The sequence below is a fragment of the Delphinus delphis genome, chromosome 1 (assembly GCF_949987515.2).
Source record: "Delphinus delphis chromosome 1, mDelDel1.2, whole genome shotgun sequence".
NCBI lineage: Eukaryota > Metazoa > Chordata > Mammalia > Artiodactyla > Delphinidae > Delphinus > Delphinus delphis.
In genome coordinates this window covers 144,567,260-144,584,875 of record NC_082683.1, presented here as the reverse complement: position 1 = coordinate 144,584,875, position 17,616 = coordinate 144,567,260, and the positions used below count along the sequence as shown (strand labels likewise).

Genomic DNA, 17,616 nt, shown 5'->3' with positions numbered 1-17,616 from the left:
TCCCCACATGCTCTTCTAAATGTACTTTAAAACCAGCTTGTTAAGTTCCATGAAAAAATTCAACTGGGACTTTTAACTGTGATGACACTGGATTTACAGATTAACTGGGGAGAAACATCTTTACATCTACTTTTATAAATACTCTACCGAGATTTGAAAAGAGTATTCTGACAGGTACAGTGTTACAACATGCACTTACTCTAAGTTTATTAATTGTGCCAATTCAATTCTCACTTCTTATCCTTACTACTTTCTGTCTGTTTGAACTGTGAATTTGAGAGAGGTGTTAGTAACACTCTAAGGTGATAGTACTTTTTATTTCTAACAGGTTTTGCCTGAGGAATACAAAGGGTATGCTGTTTTGCACATAAAAATTTATGGCTGTTAAGTCTTAGTGGGGAGAAGTGGAGTTTGAACCTCTTGTCCACATAAACAGCCCTCTTTTAACCATTTGCATCTGGAATTCCATTTTAACTGACAGTAAAACTGCCACTCCACTTCTTCTGCAGCTGTCTTCTGCATTTTCCCAAGAGATCTCTGCCCATCTGTTTATTTTCAACCTTTCCATGACAGGTTAAGGGGCAGCAGAGAATGCTAGCTGTCCCCAGTTTCCATGATCCACTTCCTCCTGCAGAACCAGTGCTGCTTCCCCAGTTGCAGATTTTAGCAGGATATAGTCGCCCACTGGAGGTGCATTTCTGGCCTCAGATGTGGCCATGGGACGAAGTTCCTGGAATGAGCACGAAAGTGACTCACAATCCCACGCCAGGCCCTTAGCGGGGAACTGCCCGCCCTCCACTGCTCACCTTCCCGAGATGGGGCAGTGCACACGCACGTGCTGGTGGGTCAGCACTGACCCCGAGGACCGAGACGGCGCCCGGGGATGGCAGAGCGACAGACAGAAGCCCTCACTGGCCATCCTGCGAGGCAGCACTGCCCGCACACACAGACGTCCCCCAAGAAGGAAACAGCCCTCTCTTATCTCAGCCGCTGTGTTTGTCTGGAGTGTTTGCTTTTGTACAGGAGCTTAGCCTGTACTCTGACCAACCTAAGTTGTTTTCCAGAACTGGAGTGCTGAGGGAACAACCGCCTGAAGATAAGGCATCACCTTCACATTTGGACACCGGGAATATGGCAGGCGGTGAGGAAACAGACATGGGTCCTACAGGCTGGAAAGGCGGTGACCCTAACTGCACCAGAGCAAGGCATGTGGTAAAAACTAACGAGATTTAATTGAGGGTACAAGAGGTAGAGACTAGAAAATAAATGAGAATCTGAAGATTGATGAAGCAGGACCAGATGAGCCCCTTGGCTGGGATGCTTTCACGTGGACTCAACAGGATGTAAACAGCCACGTTTCTGCAGACATCTCACTGCAAACAAAGGGGCTGCGGGCAGCAGAAGGATAAGGACTGTTCAGCCTCCCAACCTATACAGCCCAAAGCCGCGGGGCCCAGGGAGGGCCTGTTTTCTAGTGTCCACTCCAGAGGACGGGCCCAGAGGATCACAGCCAAGGCAGGCTCTCCCAGTGGACAAGGCCAGGGCAATCCAGGACGTAGGAGTCTCTGCCGAGGTGCAGGCCCTGCCACCCGCCTCTGCCTTCCTCCCGGGGGCCGAGGCAGGATGCCTCACAGGTCCCACCCAAGGGGCTCCATCAGGCTTCGGGGGCGGCTATGCTTCCCGCTCTTCCCTTTCCCTCAGGAGCTCCACTGAGCCCCTCTGCTCCTCCTTCGCGGCTCTGCACTGTGTAGGGAGGGGACCTGGTACCCAGGGAGCGGGTTAGCTCTCTCTAGTTTGCGGCTGTGAATGGCAAGGAGCCCCAGTGGTGAAGACTGCCCATCACCCAGGGCTGGAGACAGGTAACTTCAGTCAACTTAAGTTTGCATGGAAATGACTCCCATTTTGTGCCCTTACTTTATGGTTTTCTATAATACTTAAACTATGTAACTATTATAACAGATAACACTGGCATGAACAGGTTTGGGACACAGGGCTCCTAGTTAGCGTACTACTCAATGGGGGAGCCGAGAGGAAAGACGGCCGGAGAGCCTGTACCTGCAGTGCCATCTAAGCACGCACGGGCATCCAGTCGGTACGCAGGGAACGGAGAGAGCGGGGAATCCAGACCGACAGCGTTTGTACTGTATTATCTAGCTCTTCATTAAAATTTTTAAAAGTTCTTTTCCTTTTCATTTAAATTAGCTTCCGCTTCCCTGGAGTCCTTTCTGTTTTTTCCTCTCCATCCTTTTATGTGGTTGGTTTCGTGTAAAAGTCTAGCGGCCCTTAATTCTCCATTCTTCTTTCTGAGTGAAGGGTTAGGCTGACTAGTACAGGTCTGGGCTGTGGGTTTCTTCCTAACAGGCCCTCTCCCAGGCTCGCCCTTGCCTGGGGCTGACGGTGAGGACGCTCAGAGGCGGCAAACAGAGAAGGCCAGCAGGCCAGGCGCTCTGCGTACTTCTCTTCTGGGAAAAGATTCCTTTCTGATGGCTCTCTCCTTCCATTGTGGACGTCCAATCTCAAGTTCTGCTCTGTTTCTCTCTGCTGGCCCAATGCCCAAGCAGGGAACCTCCCCTTAGCTTAGGTAGAGAATGGGCCCAGAGCCTTTTCCCCGAAGCAAACACTGTCCCCAGCAGCTCTGCGAGCCCCGGGGAGGGCTAAAAGCCTGGCAGGCGGTCCTGTAATTATTATCCTGACCTGCCCTACAGCAGCCCTGCTCTTTAATGTGCTGACACAGAGCCAGCAGTTGGAAGGAAAGCTTTTACCTCTACAGCAGTCCTCTCCAGCGTCTGTTTTAGGGCATGGGTTTTCTCTGATTCTGCTCCATCAATCTGACCCAGTGTGCTATTTATATTTTACCCAGTTCCTCAAAATTTCTGGTCCTCAGATGATACCCGTCCTTGGTTTGCAGGGCTGTTACTGATATTTTATCTTATTCTATTTTTTGCAGGAGTGGGAATCATTTCAGCAGGATTTTAGGAGGAGGTCTAGAACAAATATTAACGAAAAAGTCTTAGTGGGATTCTTTCATCTCAAGGCCCACCTGTAGTTCCTTATCACCCAAAGGAGCAGGTCCTTCTCCACAGCAGATACACATGCTTTCCTCATTTGGCCGGTACTTCTGTCCACAACTTCACCGCCCACCGCCCTTCTGGGGGCACCTGGCCCTCCAGAAACACCCACCTGTGGAATTTTGCTCAGAGGCACAAACAAACATGCTGTCTCCTCCCTTTATGCCTTGGTGCAGTTCCTCTGCCTAGAAAACCTTTCCTTCCTCTCTTTGAGCTGGAAAACTTACTCAGCCCTGTTCAATCCTTTTGGAAACAAGGATATGGGATGAAAAGGAGAAGATGTAAATATATACGAAATTCCTTCCCTGCCTCCAGAACCCTGTGCAGACGCTGTTCCCGGCCACCGCCCACTCCCCAGCTGAGCGGAGCCGTGGGTGACGGCAGGGCGGGGGTCCTTGTTCCCGGACCAGTGCTCCTTCTTACACCGGCAGAGTTATTCCAAAATATGGATGCCTAGGTCCCGCCCCCAGGAACAGTGATTCAGGTGGGCCCACATGGAACCCAGAATCTTTGCTTTCGGAAGGGATCCTGGCAATTCTGTCGGGCAGTCAGCTATGGGACCCACTTGGCTGTGTCACACCGGCCCCACTCTGCAGCCTGCCACCCTTCCATCCAGGACAGGATCTTATCACTTTGTCGGGAATCCCGGAGGGTCACTCAGAGGAGGCCGAACGCCCCACTGCCCTCCCTGAAAGCAGGTGAGCCAGCCGCGGCCAGACTCCACTTAGGAGTGTTTGCCAGGGGCCGAGGGCCCGCACCGATGTGGGGAGGGGGGAGGCCACCTGGCAGAAAGAAGACGGGTTCCCAGGGTGCGAGGCCAACGGAGCACGCTGCCCAGACCCAGCTCGGGGAGACGAGAGTTACCAGGGTCTGATTGGAGAAGGGGTCCGTGTAGTTGATCATCTGGGTGGTGCAGTTCATGTCTCCTGGCTGGCCGGGGCTCTTCAGAGGTGGAATGACCTCGTAATGGTGCTTACAGCTGAGCAGCTGGGCCTGACCAGGGTACAGGGCAATGCCTGGGGGACAAGCAGGGAAAAGTGAACGGCCACAGTCCCTCACCACACCCCTAAAATCATGTCACATATATTTTTTCACACCCGCCAACCACCTAAGTTCAGGACTCCCTGGGTGACTGCAGACGAGGGAGAAGAAAAGTGTCACAGAGGATGGGGAGCTACACACCCTGCCCTCAGAGAGCCCTGCTCTAATGGAGGAGACAACTGCCCCCTCGGTAAGCCCCTCCCGGCCGGGGATACAGCCTCCCCAGTGCCTGCACCAAAACCCGCCCCGCTTCAGAACCCTGCTCCACACCCTCCAAGGAGGCCTCCAAGACCAAGCCGGGCACTGCCAGGCCCCCCGCACCGCCGCCCACCTGCAGACTCACTGGGCAGCCCTCGGCTGTGGGACTCCCCAGGTCTCATTCCGTCTCGCATCTCCTGCCCAGACTGGGAGTTCCAAGTGTGCAAGTCGCGGCCCCAAATCCCTCCCCCTCCCGCAGCCAAGGCACCTCGTTCAAAGCTCTAAGGACAGCAGCTGTTCTAACCTCAATAGTAGAAACACTGAGAGCAGCACGTGGCCCCAGACACAGGCAGAGTCAGACCAAGAGACCAGACAGAGAGAGTAAAACCCACACATAAAGAGACAAAAGCAGACAGAGAAGAGGAACAATCACGAAACAGGCAAAGACAGGCAAGCGCACTGGGACCAGCACACCTGTCAAGAAGCCCCAGGCAGAGGGGACCTGAGACTCCGGCTCTGCCCTGTGAACAGGCCATCCGAGGGTCACTCGGGGGCATCCTGTGGGCAGAGCCTGAGCTCACAGAGCTCACACCTCCCGGTCCACTCCACGCTGCCAGAGCCCAGTGCCAGCCCCACTGCCCCGGAGCAGACAGCCCGCTCTACGGCAGAGACAGCCCCTCGCAGGGACAGGAGAGGTACAGATGATGTGGCCTGGGAGCCCCTCTCCAGGCAGGGCCCCGCCCACCTCTGGATGGCCTCGCCTCCCTGCCACCTGTAACTCCCACTTCTCCGCATCACTGGCCTCTGGCTCCAGCCAGGCTAGACTCATCCTCTCCAGAGAAGCCCTCTGCCTCCCTACGCTCACCTTTGCTCCTGTAGACCCCCCTCCCAGAGAAACTGTCTTCCATTTACCAAAGCCCAGCTCATATCCTGCCACTGAGCATAAGCATTCCTTGCCCACCCCAGTCCTGCAGCGACCACTCCAGGCTCAGCCCACCTCCCTCCTTTGCACGTGACACTCTGCTGGGTACCAGCTCTTGGGGTGCATAACCCACACCTAGACTGTGCTCAGACTCCTCTGCCCTGCCCGTGGTGCCCAGCAGGACGCCAGGAGTGCAACGGCAGCTCAGGGAGTATTTGCAAGTCGATGCCCCAGGCCTGGGCCTGATGTCTGCCTGGTGCAGGCTCTACCTGGGGCGTCGTAGCGATCCACCTCCTTGTAAGACACCGACATGACAGGGTGCTTGAGTTTCTCACGGAAGTCCGTGATGGTCTGGTAGACCAGGAAGACGGCCACGGCCATGAGCAGCAGGTAGATGAAGATGAGCAGCACGGAGAAGACGTTCTTCAGGCAGGCCTTGCTAAAGCGGATGCTGCTGCAGGCGGACTCGCTGTCCAGGGCTGAAAGACAATGACACACACGTGAGCCAGAGGAGGTGGGCAACCTCCAAGCCCACGACCTGCTTTACCAACCTCCCCACCTCAGCCCTCACATCCGAATCACAACACGCGGCCCCTGTCAACATTCACCACACACCTGCTCTGCCAGGAGGGGGACCCTGAGCTGAAGGAGGCGCCCCTGTAGAGGGACAGACAGTTACAACCCAGCAAGGGAGCTGGCCCCAGCCTACCTCTCTGGCCCCATCCCCTGACCACTCCACTCCCCCAGGACCAGCTGTACTAAACAACTGTTCCCAGTGTGCCCTCCTCAGCCCTGGAGCCCCTCACACCCCAAGCCTGGCCTGAGGCACTGCTCCTGCAGACTCCTAACTCATCCTTCAGGGTTCAGTTTAGAAAGGCATTTCCTCAAGGAAGCCTTCCCTGACCCCATAACTTGATTTGGGCACCCCTTCCTCAGTGCTCCCAGGGCACCCTATGTCCACTGTCATCACTCTGCAATGCTACTGTCTACATGTCTTTTTATCCCCCTAGGCTGTGAGCTCCACGAGGGCAGAGACAGGGCCAGTCTTGTCCATACTGAACCCCTAGCCCTTCACGCTGTACCTGGAATAGAGCAGGCATTCTGCAATTAGATGGTAAATGACTGAACGTGTCCCGATGCCAGCCCCTTCCCAAAAGTCCTATGTTGAAGCCCTAACCCCCAATGTGACAATATTTGGAGACAGGGCAGTTAAGGAGATAATTGGGTTAAACAAGGTCATAAGGATGGGCCCTAATCCAATAGGACTAGTATCCTTATAAGAAGAGCGAGAGCCCAATGGCATTTTTCACAGAACTAGAACAAAAAATTTTTTGATTTATGCAGAAACACGAAACACCCTGAAAGCCACAACAATCTTCAGAAAGAAGAATGGAGCTAGAGGGATCATGCTCCCTGACTTCAGACTACACTGCAAAGCTACAGTCATCAAAACAGTATGGTAGGGGCACAAAAACAGAAATACAGATCAATGGAACAGGATAGAAAGCCCAGAAATAAACCCACACACTCATGGTCACCTAATCTATGACGAAGGTGGTAAGAATACACAATGGAGAAAAGACAGTCTCTTCAATAAGTGATGCTGTGAAAACTGGACAGCTACATGTAAAAGAATGAAATTAGAATATTCTCTAACACCATACACAAAAATAAACTCAAAGTGGATTAAAGACCCAAATGTAAGACTGGATACTATAAAACTCCTAGAGGAAAACATAGGCAGAACACTCCTGGACATAAATTACAGCAATATTTTTTCTGAACCATCTCCTAGAGTAATGGAAATTAAAAAAAAAAAAAAATGGGACCCAATTAAACTAAAAAGCTTTTGCACAACAAAGGAAACTATAAACAAAATGAAAAAACAACCTATGGTCTGGGAGAAAATATTTGCAAACTATGTGACTGACAAGGGATTAATTCCCAAAATATACAAACAGGCCATACAGCTTAATATCCAAAAAACAAACAACCCAATAAAAAATGGGCAGAAGACCTAAAGAGACATTTCTCCAAAGAAGACATACAGATGGCCAAAAGGCACATGAAAAGATGCTCAATATCGCTAATTATTAGAGAAATGCAAATCAAAACTCCAGTGAGGTTACCACTTCACACCAGTCAGAATGGCCATCATTAAAAAGTCTACAAATAATAAATGCTGGAGAGGGTGTAGAGAAAAGGGATCCTTCCTACCCTATTGGTAGGAAGGTAAATAGGTGCAGCCACTATGGAGAACAGTATGGAGGTTCCTTAAAAAACTAAAAATAGAATTACCATATCATCCTGCAATTCCACTCCTGGGCATATATATGGAGAAAACTCTAATTCAAAAAGATATATGCATCCCAATGTTCACAGCAGCACTATTTACAATAGCCAAGACATGGAAGCAACCTAAGTGTCCAATCAATAGATGAATGGATAAAGAAGATGTGATATATATATATATATATATATATGCACACAGTGGAATACTACTCAGCCATAAAGAAGAAATAATGCCATCTGCAGTAACATGAATGAATCTAGAGATTATCATATTAAGTGAAGTAAATCAGAGAAAGACAAATATCATGGGATATCACTTATATGTGGAATCTAAAAAAAAAATACAAATGAACTTATTTACAAAACAGAAATAGAGCCACAGACACATAAAACAAACTTAGGTTACCAAAGGGGATACTGGAGGGGGTGTGGGGTGAGATAAACTAGAAGTTTGGGATTAACATATACACACTACTATATATAAAATAGGTAAACAACAAGGACCTACTGTGTAGCACAGGGAACTATACTCAATATTTTGTAATAATGGAAAAGAATCTGAAAAAGCGTAAATAACCATATATATATAAAACTGAATCGCTCTGCTGTACACTCGAAACTAACACAACATTGTAAATTAACTATATTCCACCCCCCCCCCAAAAAAAAGAAGAGGGAGAAACACCAATGATGCATACACACAGAGAAAAAGTCACATGAGGGGGTGACAGTGGACAGAGTTCAAGGATGGCAGAGCAGTCAGAGAAAGTTAGGGGGAAACCTGAAAGGGAGGGAGCCACATAGGGTAGTCAACTCCCAAATCTGCAAATGAAATATGCTCAACTTCTTGACTGGAGACACCAGGAGGGCCAGCAAAAAAGCAGCAGGTGGAAACCAAAAGATCTGAGTGGAGATTTCAGCTGCTGCTAATGCAAGGAACATAGATTAGAACTTGAGTCTCGTCATTTTAACTACCTGCTAAGACAAAACTTCTTCAGAGGATCATAAGAGAATCCAGAACCTCTATAACGTGTCATTAATAGCATCTAGTGTTCAATTAAAAAATCACCAGACATGCACAAAAACAAGGAAAAAAGCAGTATATAGAAACCAATGCCAAGATGACCCCAAATGTTGCGATTGGCAGACAGGAGTTTTACAGCACTTTAAGGATTTAAAAGAAAATGTAAGGATAAGGAATGAACAGAGGGGAAATAAAGAATCTGAAACTGCAGAAAAGAACCAATGGGAATTCTAGAGCTGAAAAGAAAAATAAATAAAATGAAAAACTCACAGCATAGTCTTTAACAGCAAAAGTTGACAAGGAAAAAAAGTCAGTGTAGTTGAAGTTAAATGAACAGAAATTATCCAATCTAAAAAAAAAAAAAAGATTGAAGAAAAAGACTAACAGATCCTAGACAACTGTGGGACAATATCTAGCAGTCTAACAACATGTAACTGAAGGGAGAAAATGGATCACAAAAAATATTTGAAAAACTAATGGCCCAAACTTCCCAAAACTGGAGAAAAAAACATCAATTTATAGATCCAAGAAGCTCAACACATGCCAAGCAGGATAAATAAGAAAACCAATCCTACACAAATCATAGTCAAACAGCCAATGCAAAGGTAAGAGAAAAATCTTGAAAGCAGCCAGGAAAAAAAAACGCATATTACATACAGGAAATTATATCTAATGATAGGTTAACTTTTGATCATAAGTAATGAAGGTCAAAAGACAATGGAACATCTTTAAAGTACTGAAAGAAAAAAATTCTCTCAACTGAGAATTTTAAAATTCCAGCAAAACTAACCTTCAAAAATGAAGGGGATAAGGTTATTTTCAAACACAAAAGCTGAGAGAATTCATCACCAATAGACTTGCATTACAATGCACGCTAAAGAAAATTCTGAAATGACACTAGATGGTAACACTCAGATGTATAGGAAGGAATAAAGATCCCTGGAAATGTTAAATAGGTAGGTAAATATAAAAAGCTATTTACATATTTTTAAAATTTTAGGCTCTCTAAAGCAAAAATTATACAACAATACTGTAAGGTTTTCTAACTTTTGGGAAAGAAGGAACAGAGAAACAACATATAAGACAAATAGAAAACAGCAAAATGGTAGAACCAAATGCAACCATATCAATAATTACTGTAAATGTAAATGGACTAAACACTCCAATTAAAAGGCAGAGACTGTCAGCCTGGATTAAAAACTAGATCCAACCAAATGATGTCTATAAGAGATGGTCTAAATACAAAGACAGAAGAGTATTTGCTCATAATTATTTCATTTTCTTTTATTTAAAAGCACAAAAGCAAGAGGAGCACAGAAATTTTTTTTTTTTTGGCAGTACGCGGGCCTCTCATTGCCATGACCTCTCCCGCCGCGGAGCACAGGCTCCGGACACGCAGGCCCAGCGGCCACGGCTCACGGGCCCAGCCACTCCGCAGCACGCGGGATCCTCCCGGATCAGGGCACAAACCCACATCCCCTGCATCGGCAGGCAGACTCCCAACCACTGTGCCACCAGGGAAGCCCAAGCACAGAAATTTTAAATGTCCTAGGTTGACAGAGAGAAGGAAATCATTCATTCTTTACTTCTACAAACATACATCAAGCATCAACTCTACATGCAACACTTTGTACTAGGTGCTTCAGGGAGATACCAAGAGAGAAGGATTGATGGTTTGTGCTACAAGTGCTACAGGATTCAGAAGGATGTGAAGATGTAAAATGTAAGATTTCCTTTTCTTGGAGGGCTGAATGGGGAGTGCAGGGCTAAGGGCAGAGATCAGCAAAGGCTTTGTGGAGGAGGTTGCATTAGCCCTGTCCCTAAAGCACCAGGAGGATTTTGAGGAAGAAATAATTTGGTGTTCATTATTCATTTGTTTTGCGAACTGAAAGACCAGATATCTAGGCCAGTGGTAGAGTAAGAGCTTGGTCTCCAGCCCCAGCTCTGCTACTAAATATAACTACTCTGTGACCCAGGACAGTTACTTAATGCTCCTAAGGCTAACTTTCTTCATGTGAAAAGGAAATAATCATTTCAAATGAGAGATTGTTGTAAAATGCACTATAGAGTGCCTGCTCAATGAATTACTGTTATTGGAGACCCAGAACGTACCCACTACTCCTCAAAAAATGAAGCCCTCAATGATGAAGATAACAAAGATGAAGAGCATGGAATGACAATCTCATAATAATTAACTAGAAAAAATATACACTGAAGATAAAATGGAGGTGGGGCAGAATACAGTGTCTTTCATATAGTAGTCATGTAATGTTTCCATGTCTGTTAAATGAATGAATAACCCAAATAACAGATGAACTAAGTCTTACAATGCTTACTAGCTACCCTGAATTGGTCAGAGAATACTAGTGTATTTCAGGCACATAAAAGAAATTATCCAATCTAAAAAAACCAACTGGTGTGCCTTATTATTTCTGGTAAAATAGTTTAGAAAATTCTTACTTTACAGGAATGGCAATTCCCAGAAGTGTCTGTGTGGTTCCTTCAGGCTGTGAAGAACAGGTTACTGCTGACAATGGCTGTTTACTCTAAGAGGAACCAGGAAGCCCCAAGGAAATCCCTTGGGTAGCTGAGAGTGAAGCCAAGGTACAAAGCAGCTCTAGTTCTCCAAAAGGAATTAAAGCAATTCACTTTTTCAACTTCCTTTGTCTCTGATTCTACTTTGGCTGCTTATTGTTTAGTAGGTCCCTAGTGGGACTGTGTCAATTTCTGAACCCTCACAGCTCTGCCACCTGCCTTCCCGCTGTGTTCCTCTCATGACCCTGCTCCACTTTACTCTTGAAGTCCCTCTCTCTGAGTTTGGCATGCAGACCCCCTCCTGGAGAGTATCCTGTATAGGGTACCCCATTAGGCACATCACAAGACACTGCCCTTCTCCACACCCAGCCTGTAGATGGCTTCCCTTAGCTCTGGTGCTGATTCCTGATCAGTCACATGTAGCTTGGCTGCAGGGCCACAGGACCCAAAGTACAGTGGTTTGTGCACAGGGACCTGCCCATAGCTGTTTTGCTTGGAAGGCACTCCCAGCCCCCATGGTCCATGTGAGACCACAGGTTCACTTCAAAACATGGCAGGTGGGCTGTTGTGAAGATGGCAGAAGAGTAAGACGCGGAAATCACCTTCCTCCCCACAGATACATCAGAAATACATCTACATGTGGAACAACTCCTATAGAACACCTACTGAATGCTGGCAGAAGACCTCAGACCTCCCAAAAGGCAAGAAACTCCCTACGTACCTGGGTAGGGCAAAAGAAAAAACAGAGACAAAAGAATAGGGACGGGACCTGCACCAGTGGGAGGGAGCTGTGAAGGAGGAAAGGTTTCCACACACTAGGAAGCCCCTTCGGCGGCGGAGACTGCGGGTGGCAGACAGGGGAACTTCGGAGCCGCGGAGGAGAGCACAGCAACAGGGGTGCGGAGGGCAAAGCGGGGAGATTCCCGCACAGAGGATCGGTGCCGACCGGCACTCACCAGCACGAGAGGCCTGTCTGCTCACTCGCCGGGGCAGGTGGGACTGCGAGCTGAGGCTCGGGCTTTGGTCGGAGCGCAGGGAGAGGACTGGGGTTGGCTGCGTGAACACAGCCTGAAGGGGATTGTGCACCACGGCTAGCCGGGAGGGAGTCCGGGAAAAGGCCTAGAGCTGCCGAAGAGGCAAGAGACTTTTTCTTCCCTCTTTGTTTCCTGGTGCGCGAGGAGAGGGGATTAAGCGCTGCTTGAAAGAACGCCAGAGACGGGCGCGAGCTGCGGCTAAAAGCGCGGACCCCAGAGACGGGCATGAGACGCTAAGGCTGCTGCTGCCGCCACCAAGCAGCCTGTGTGTGAGCACAGGTCACTATCCACACCCCTCTTCCGGGGAGCCTGTGCAGCCCGCCACTGCCAGGGTCCCAGGATCCAGGGACAACTTCCCCAGGAGAACACACGGCGCACCTCAGGCTGGTGCAACGTCACGCTGGCCTCCGCCGCCGCAGGCTCGCCCCGCAACCTGCGCCCCTCCCTCCCCCCCGGCCTGAGTGAGCCAGAGCCCCCGAAACAGCGTCTCCTTTAACCCCGTCCTGTCTGAGCGAAGAACAGACGCCTTCCAGCGACCTACACGCAGAGGTGGGGCCAAATCCAAAGCTGAGCCCCTGGGGGCTGTGAGAACAAAGAAGAGAAAGGGAAATCTCTCCCAGCAGCCTCAGGAGCAGCGGATTAAAGCTCCACAGTCAACTTGATGTACCCTGCATCTGCGGAATACATGAATAGACAACGAATCATCCCAAATTGAGGAGGTGGACTTTGAGAGCAAGATTTATGATTTTTTCCCCTTTTCGTCTTTTTGTGAGTGTGTATGTGTATGCTTCTGTGTGAGGTTTTGTCTGTATAGCTTTGCTTCCAACATTTGTCCTAAGGGTCTATCCGTCCGTTTTTTTCTTAATAATTATTTTTTAATTTAATAACTTTATTTTACTTTATCTTCTTTCTTTTTTCCTTCCTTCCCTCCTTCCTTCCTTCATTCCTTCCTCCTACCCTCCCTCCCTCCTTTCTTTCTTTCTTTCTTCCTTCCTTCCTTCCTTCCCATCTTTCTTTCTTTCTTTCTTCCTACTTCTACTAATTCTTTCTCTCTACTTTTTCTCCCTTTTATTCTGAGCCGTGTGGATGAAAGGCTCTTGGTGCTGCAGCCAGGAGTCAGTGCTGTGGCTCTGAGGTGGAAGAGCCAACTTCAGGACAACAAGAGACCTCCCAGCTCCACATAATATCAAAAGGCGAAAATCTCCCAGAGATCTCCATCTCAACACCAGCACCCAGCTTCACTCAACGACCAGCAAGCTACAGTGCTGGACACCCTATGCCAAACAACTAGCAAAACAGGAACACAACCCCACCCATTAGCAGAGAGGCTGCCTAAAATAATAATAAGTACACAGACACCCCAAAACACACCACCAGACGTGGACCTGCCCACCAGAAAGACAAGATCCAGCCTCATCCACCAGAACACAGGCACTAGTCCCCTCCACCAGAAAGCCTACACAACCCACTGAACCAACCTTAGCCACTGGGGACAGACACCAAAAACAATAGGAACTACGAACCTGCAGCCTGCAAAAAGGAGACCCCAAACACAGTAAGATAAGCAAAATGACAAGACAGAAAACACACAGCAGATGAAGGAGCAAGATAAAAACGCACCAGACCTAACAAATGAAGAGGAAACAGGCAATCTACCTGAAAAAGAATTCAGAATAATGATAGTAAAGATGATCCAAAATCTTGGAAATAGAATAGACAAAATGCAAGAAACATTTAACAAGGACCTAGAAGAACTAAACATGAAACAAACAGTGATGAACAACACAATAAATGAAAAGAAAAATACTCTAGATGGGATCAATAGCAGAATAACTGAGGCAGAAGAACGGATGAGTGACCTGGAAGACAAAATAGTGGAAATAACTACTGCAGAGCAGAATAAAGAAAAAAGAATGAAAAGAACTGAGGACAGTCGCAGAGACCTCTGGGACAACATTAAACACACCAACATTCAATTTTCTCTTCTTCCAGAAGAAGAAGAGAAAAAGAAAGGGGCTGAGAATATATTTGAAGAGATTATAGTTGAAAACTTCCCTAATATGGGAAAGGAAATAGTTAATCAAGTCCAGGAAGCACAGAGAGTCCCATACAGGATAAATCCAAGGAGAAATACGCCAAGACACATATTACTCAAACTGTCAAAAATTAAATACAAAGAAAGCATATTAAAAGCAGCAAGGGAAAAACAACAAATAACACACAAGGGAATCCCCATAAGGTTAACAGCTGATCTCTCAGCAGAAACTCTGCAAGCCAGAAGGGAGTAGCAGGACATACTGAAAGTGATGAAGGAGAAAAACCTGCACCCAAGATTACTCTATCCAGCAAGGATCTCATTCAGATTTGATGGAGAAATTAAAACCTTTACAGACAAGCAAAAGCTGAGAGAGTTCAGCACCACCAAACCAGCTTTACAACAAATGCTAAAGGAACTTCTCTAGGCAAGAAACACAAGAGAAGGAAAACACCTACAATAACGAACTCAAAACAATTTAGAAAATGGGACTAGGAACATACATATCGATAATTACCTTAAATGTAAATGGACTAAATGCTCCCACCAAAAGACACAGATTGGTTGAACGGATACAAAAACAAGACCCATATATATGCTGTCTACAAGAGACCCACTTCAGACCTAGAGACACATACAGACTGAAAGTAAGGGGATGGAAAAAGATATTCCATGCAAATGGAAACCAAAAGAAAGCTGGAGTAGCAATTCTCATATCAGACAAAATAGACTTTAAAATAAAGACTATTACAAGAGACAAAGAAGGACACTACATAATGATCAAGGGATTGATCCAAGAAGAAGATATAACAATTGTAAATATCTGTGCACCCAACATAGGAGCACCTCAATACGTAAGGCAAATACTAACAGCCATAAAAGGGGAAATCGACAGTAACACATTCATAGTAGGGGACTTTGACACCCCACTTTCACCCATGGACAGATCATCCAAAATGAAAATAAATAAGGAAACACAAGCTTTAAATGATACATTAAACAAGATGGACTTAATTGATATTTATAGGACACTCCATCCAAAAACAACAGAATACACATTTTTCTCAAGTGCTCATGGAACATTCTCCAGGATAGATCATATCTTGGGTCAAAAATCAAGCCTTGGCAAATTTAAGAAAATTGAAATTGTATCAAGTATCTTTTCCGACCACAACACCATAAGACTAGATATCAATTACAGGAAAAGATCTGTAAAAAAATACAAAAACATGGAGGCTAAACAATACACTACTTAATAACGAAGTGATCACTGAAGATATCAGAGAGGAAATAAAAAAATACCTAGAAACAAATGACAATGGAGACACAACGACCCAAAACCTACGGGATGCAGCAAAAGCAGTTCTAAGAGGGAAGTTTATAGCAATACAAGCCCACCTTAAGAAACAGGAAACATCTCAAATAAATAACCTAACCTTGCACCTAAAGCAATTAGAGAAAGAAGAACAAAAAAACCCCAAAGTTAGCAAAAGGAAAGAAATCATAAAAATCAGATCAGAAATAAATGAAAAAGAAATGAAGGAAACAATAGCAAAGATCAATAAAACTAAAAGCCGGTTCTTTGAGAAGATAAACAAAATAGATAAACCATTAGCCAGACTCATTAAGAAAAAAAGGGAGAAGACTCAAATCAATAGAATTAGAAATGAAAAAGGAGAAGTAACAACTGACACTGCAGAAATACAAAATATCATGAGAGATTACTACAAGAAACTCTATGCCAATAAAATGGATAACATGGAAAAAATGGACAAATTTTTAGAAATGCACAACCTGCCAAGACTGAATCAGAGAAATAGAAAATCTGAACAGATCAATCACAAGCACTGAAATTGAAACTGTGATTAAAAATCTTCCAACAAACAAAAGCCCAGGACCAGATGGCTTCACAGGCGAACACCCCAATAAAGATTTTTAAAAAAATAAGAAAGAAAGAAAAAAACCCCAAATCTTCCAACAAACAAAAGCCCAGGACCAGATGGCTTCACAGGCGAATTCCATCAAATATTTAGAGAAGAGCTAACACCTATCCTTCTCAAACTCTTCCAAAATATAGCAGAGGGAGGAACACTCCCAAATTCATTCTATGAGGCCACCATCACCTTGATACCAAAACCAGACAAGGATGTCACAAAGAAAGAAAACTACAGGCCAGTATCACTGATGAACATAGATGCAAAAATCCTCAACAAAGTACTAGCAAACAGAATCCAACAGCACATTAAAAGGATCATACACCATGATCAAGTGGGATTTATTCCAGGAATGCAAGGATTCTTCAATATACGCAAATCAATCAATGTGATAAACCACATTAACAAACTGAAGGAGAAAAACCATATGATCAACTCAATAGATGCAGAGAAAGCTTTTGACAAAATTCAACACCCATTTATGATAAAACAGAAAGTAGGCATAGAGGGAACTTTCCTCAACATAATAAAGGCCATATATGACAAACTCACAGCCAACATCATCCTCAATGGTGAAAAATTGAAAGCATTTCCACTAAGGTCAGGAACAAGACAAGGTTGCCCACTCTCACCACTCTTATTCAATACAGTTTTGGAAGTTTTAGCCACAGCAATCAGAGAAGAAAAGGAAATAAAAGGAATCGAAATCGGAAAAGAAGTAAAGCTGTCACTGTTTGCAGATGACATGATACTATACATAGAGAACCCTAAAGATGCTACCAGAAAACTACTAGAGCTAATCAATGAATTTGGTAAAGTTGCAGGATACAAAATTAATGCACAGAAATCTCTTGCATTCCTATACACTAATGATGAAAAATCTGAAAGTGAAATCAAGAAAACACTCCCATTTACCATTGCAACAAAAAGAATAAAATATCTAGGAATAAACCTACCTAAGGAGACAAAAGACTTGTATGCAGAAAATTATAAGACACTGATGAAAGAAATTAAAGATGATACAAATAGATGGAGAGATATACCATGTTCTTGGATTGGAAGAATCAACATTGTGAAAATGTCTCTACTACCCAAAGCAATCTACAGATTCAATGCAATCCCTATCAAACTACCACTGGCATTTTTCACAGAACTAGAACAAAAAATTTCACAATTTGTATGGAAACACGAAAGACCCCGAATAGCCAAAGCAATCTTGAGAATGAAAAACGGAGCTGGAGGAATCAGGCTCCCTGACTTCAGACTATACTACAAGGCTACAGTAATCAAGACAGGTACTGGCACAAAAACAGAAAGATAGATGAATGGAAGAGGATAGAAAGCCCAGAGATAAACCCACGCACATACGGTCACCTTATCTTTGATAAAGGAGGCAGGAATGTATGGTGGAGAAAGGACAGCCTCTTCAATGAGTGGTGCTGGGAAAACTGGACAGCTACATGTAAAAGTATGAAATTAGATCACTCCCTAACACCATACACAAATGGATTAAAGACCTAAATGTAAGGCCAG

General features: G+C 45.6%; 1 protein-coding gene across 2 annotated transcripts in view; it reads right to left on the bottom strand.

Moving 5' to 3' along the window:
- PACC1 (proton activated chloride channel 1) overlaps positions 1 to 17,616 on the bottom strand; it is a 41,018-nt gene that overhangs the window by 9,400 nt on the left and 14,002 nt on the right. For both annotated transcript variants that reach the window (XM_059995025.1, XM_059995035.1), the window contains exons 3-4: positions 5,499 to 5,708; positions 3,933 to 4,084 (exon numbers count right to left, since the gene is read on the bottom strand). In XM_059995025.1, coding sequence (XP_059851008.1) covers positions 3,933 to 4,084; positions 5,499 to 5,708 — 362 coding nt within the window. The remainder of the gene's footprint in view (positions 1 to 3,932; positions 4,085 to 5,498; positions 5,709 to 17,616) is intronic.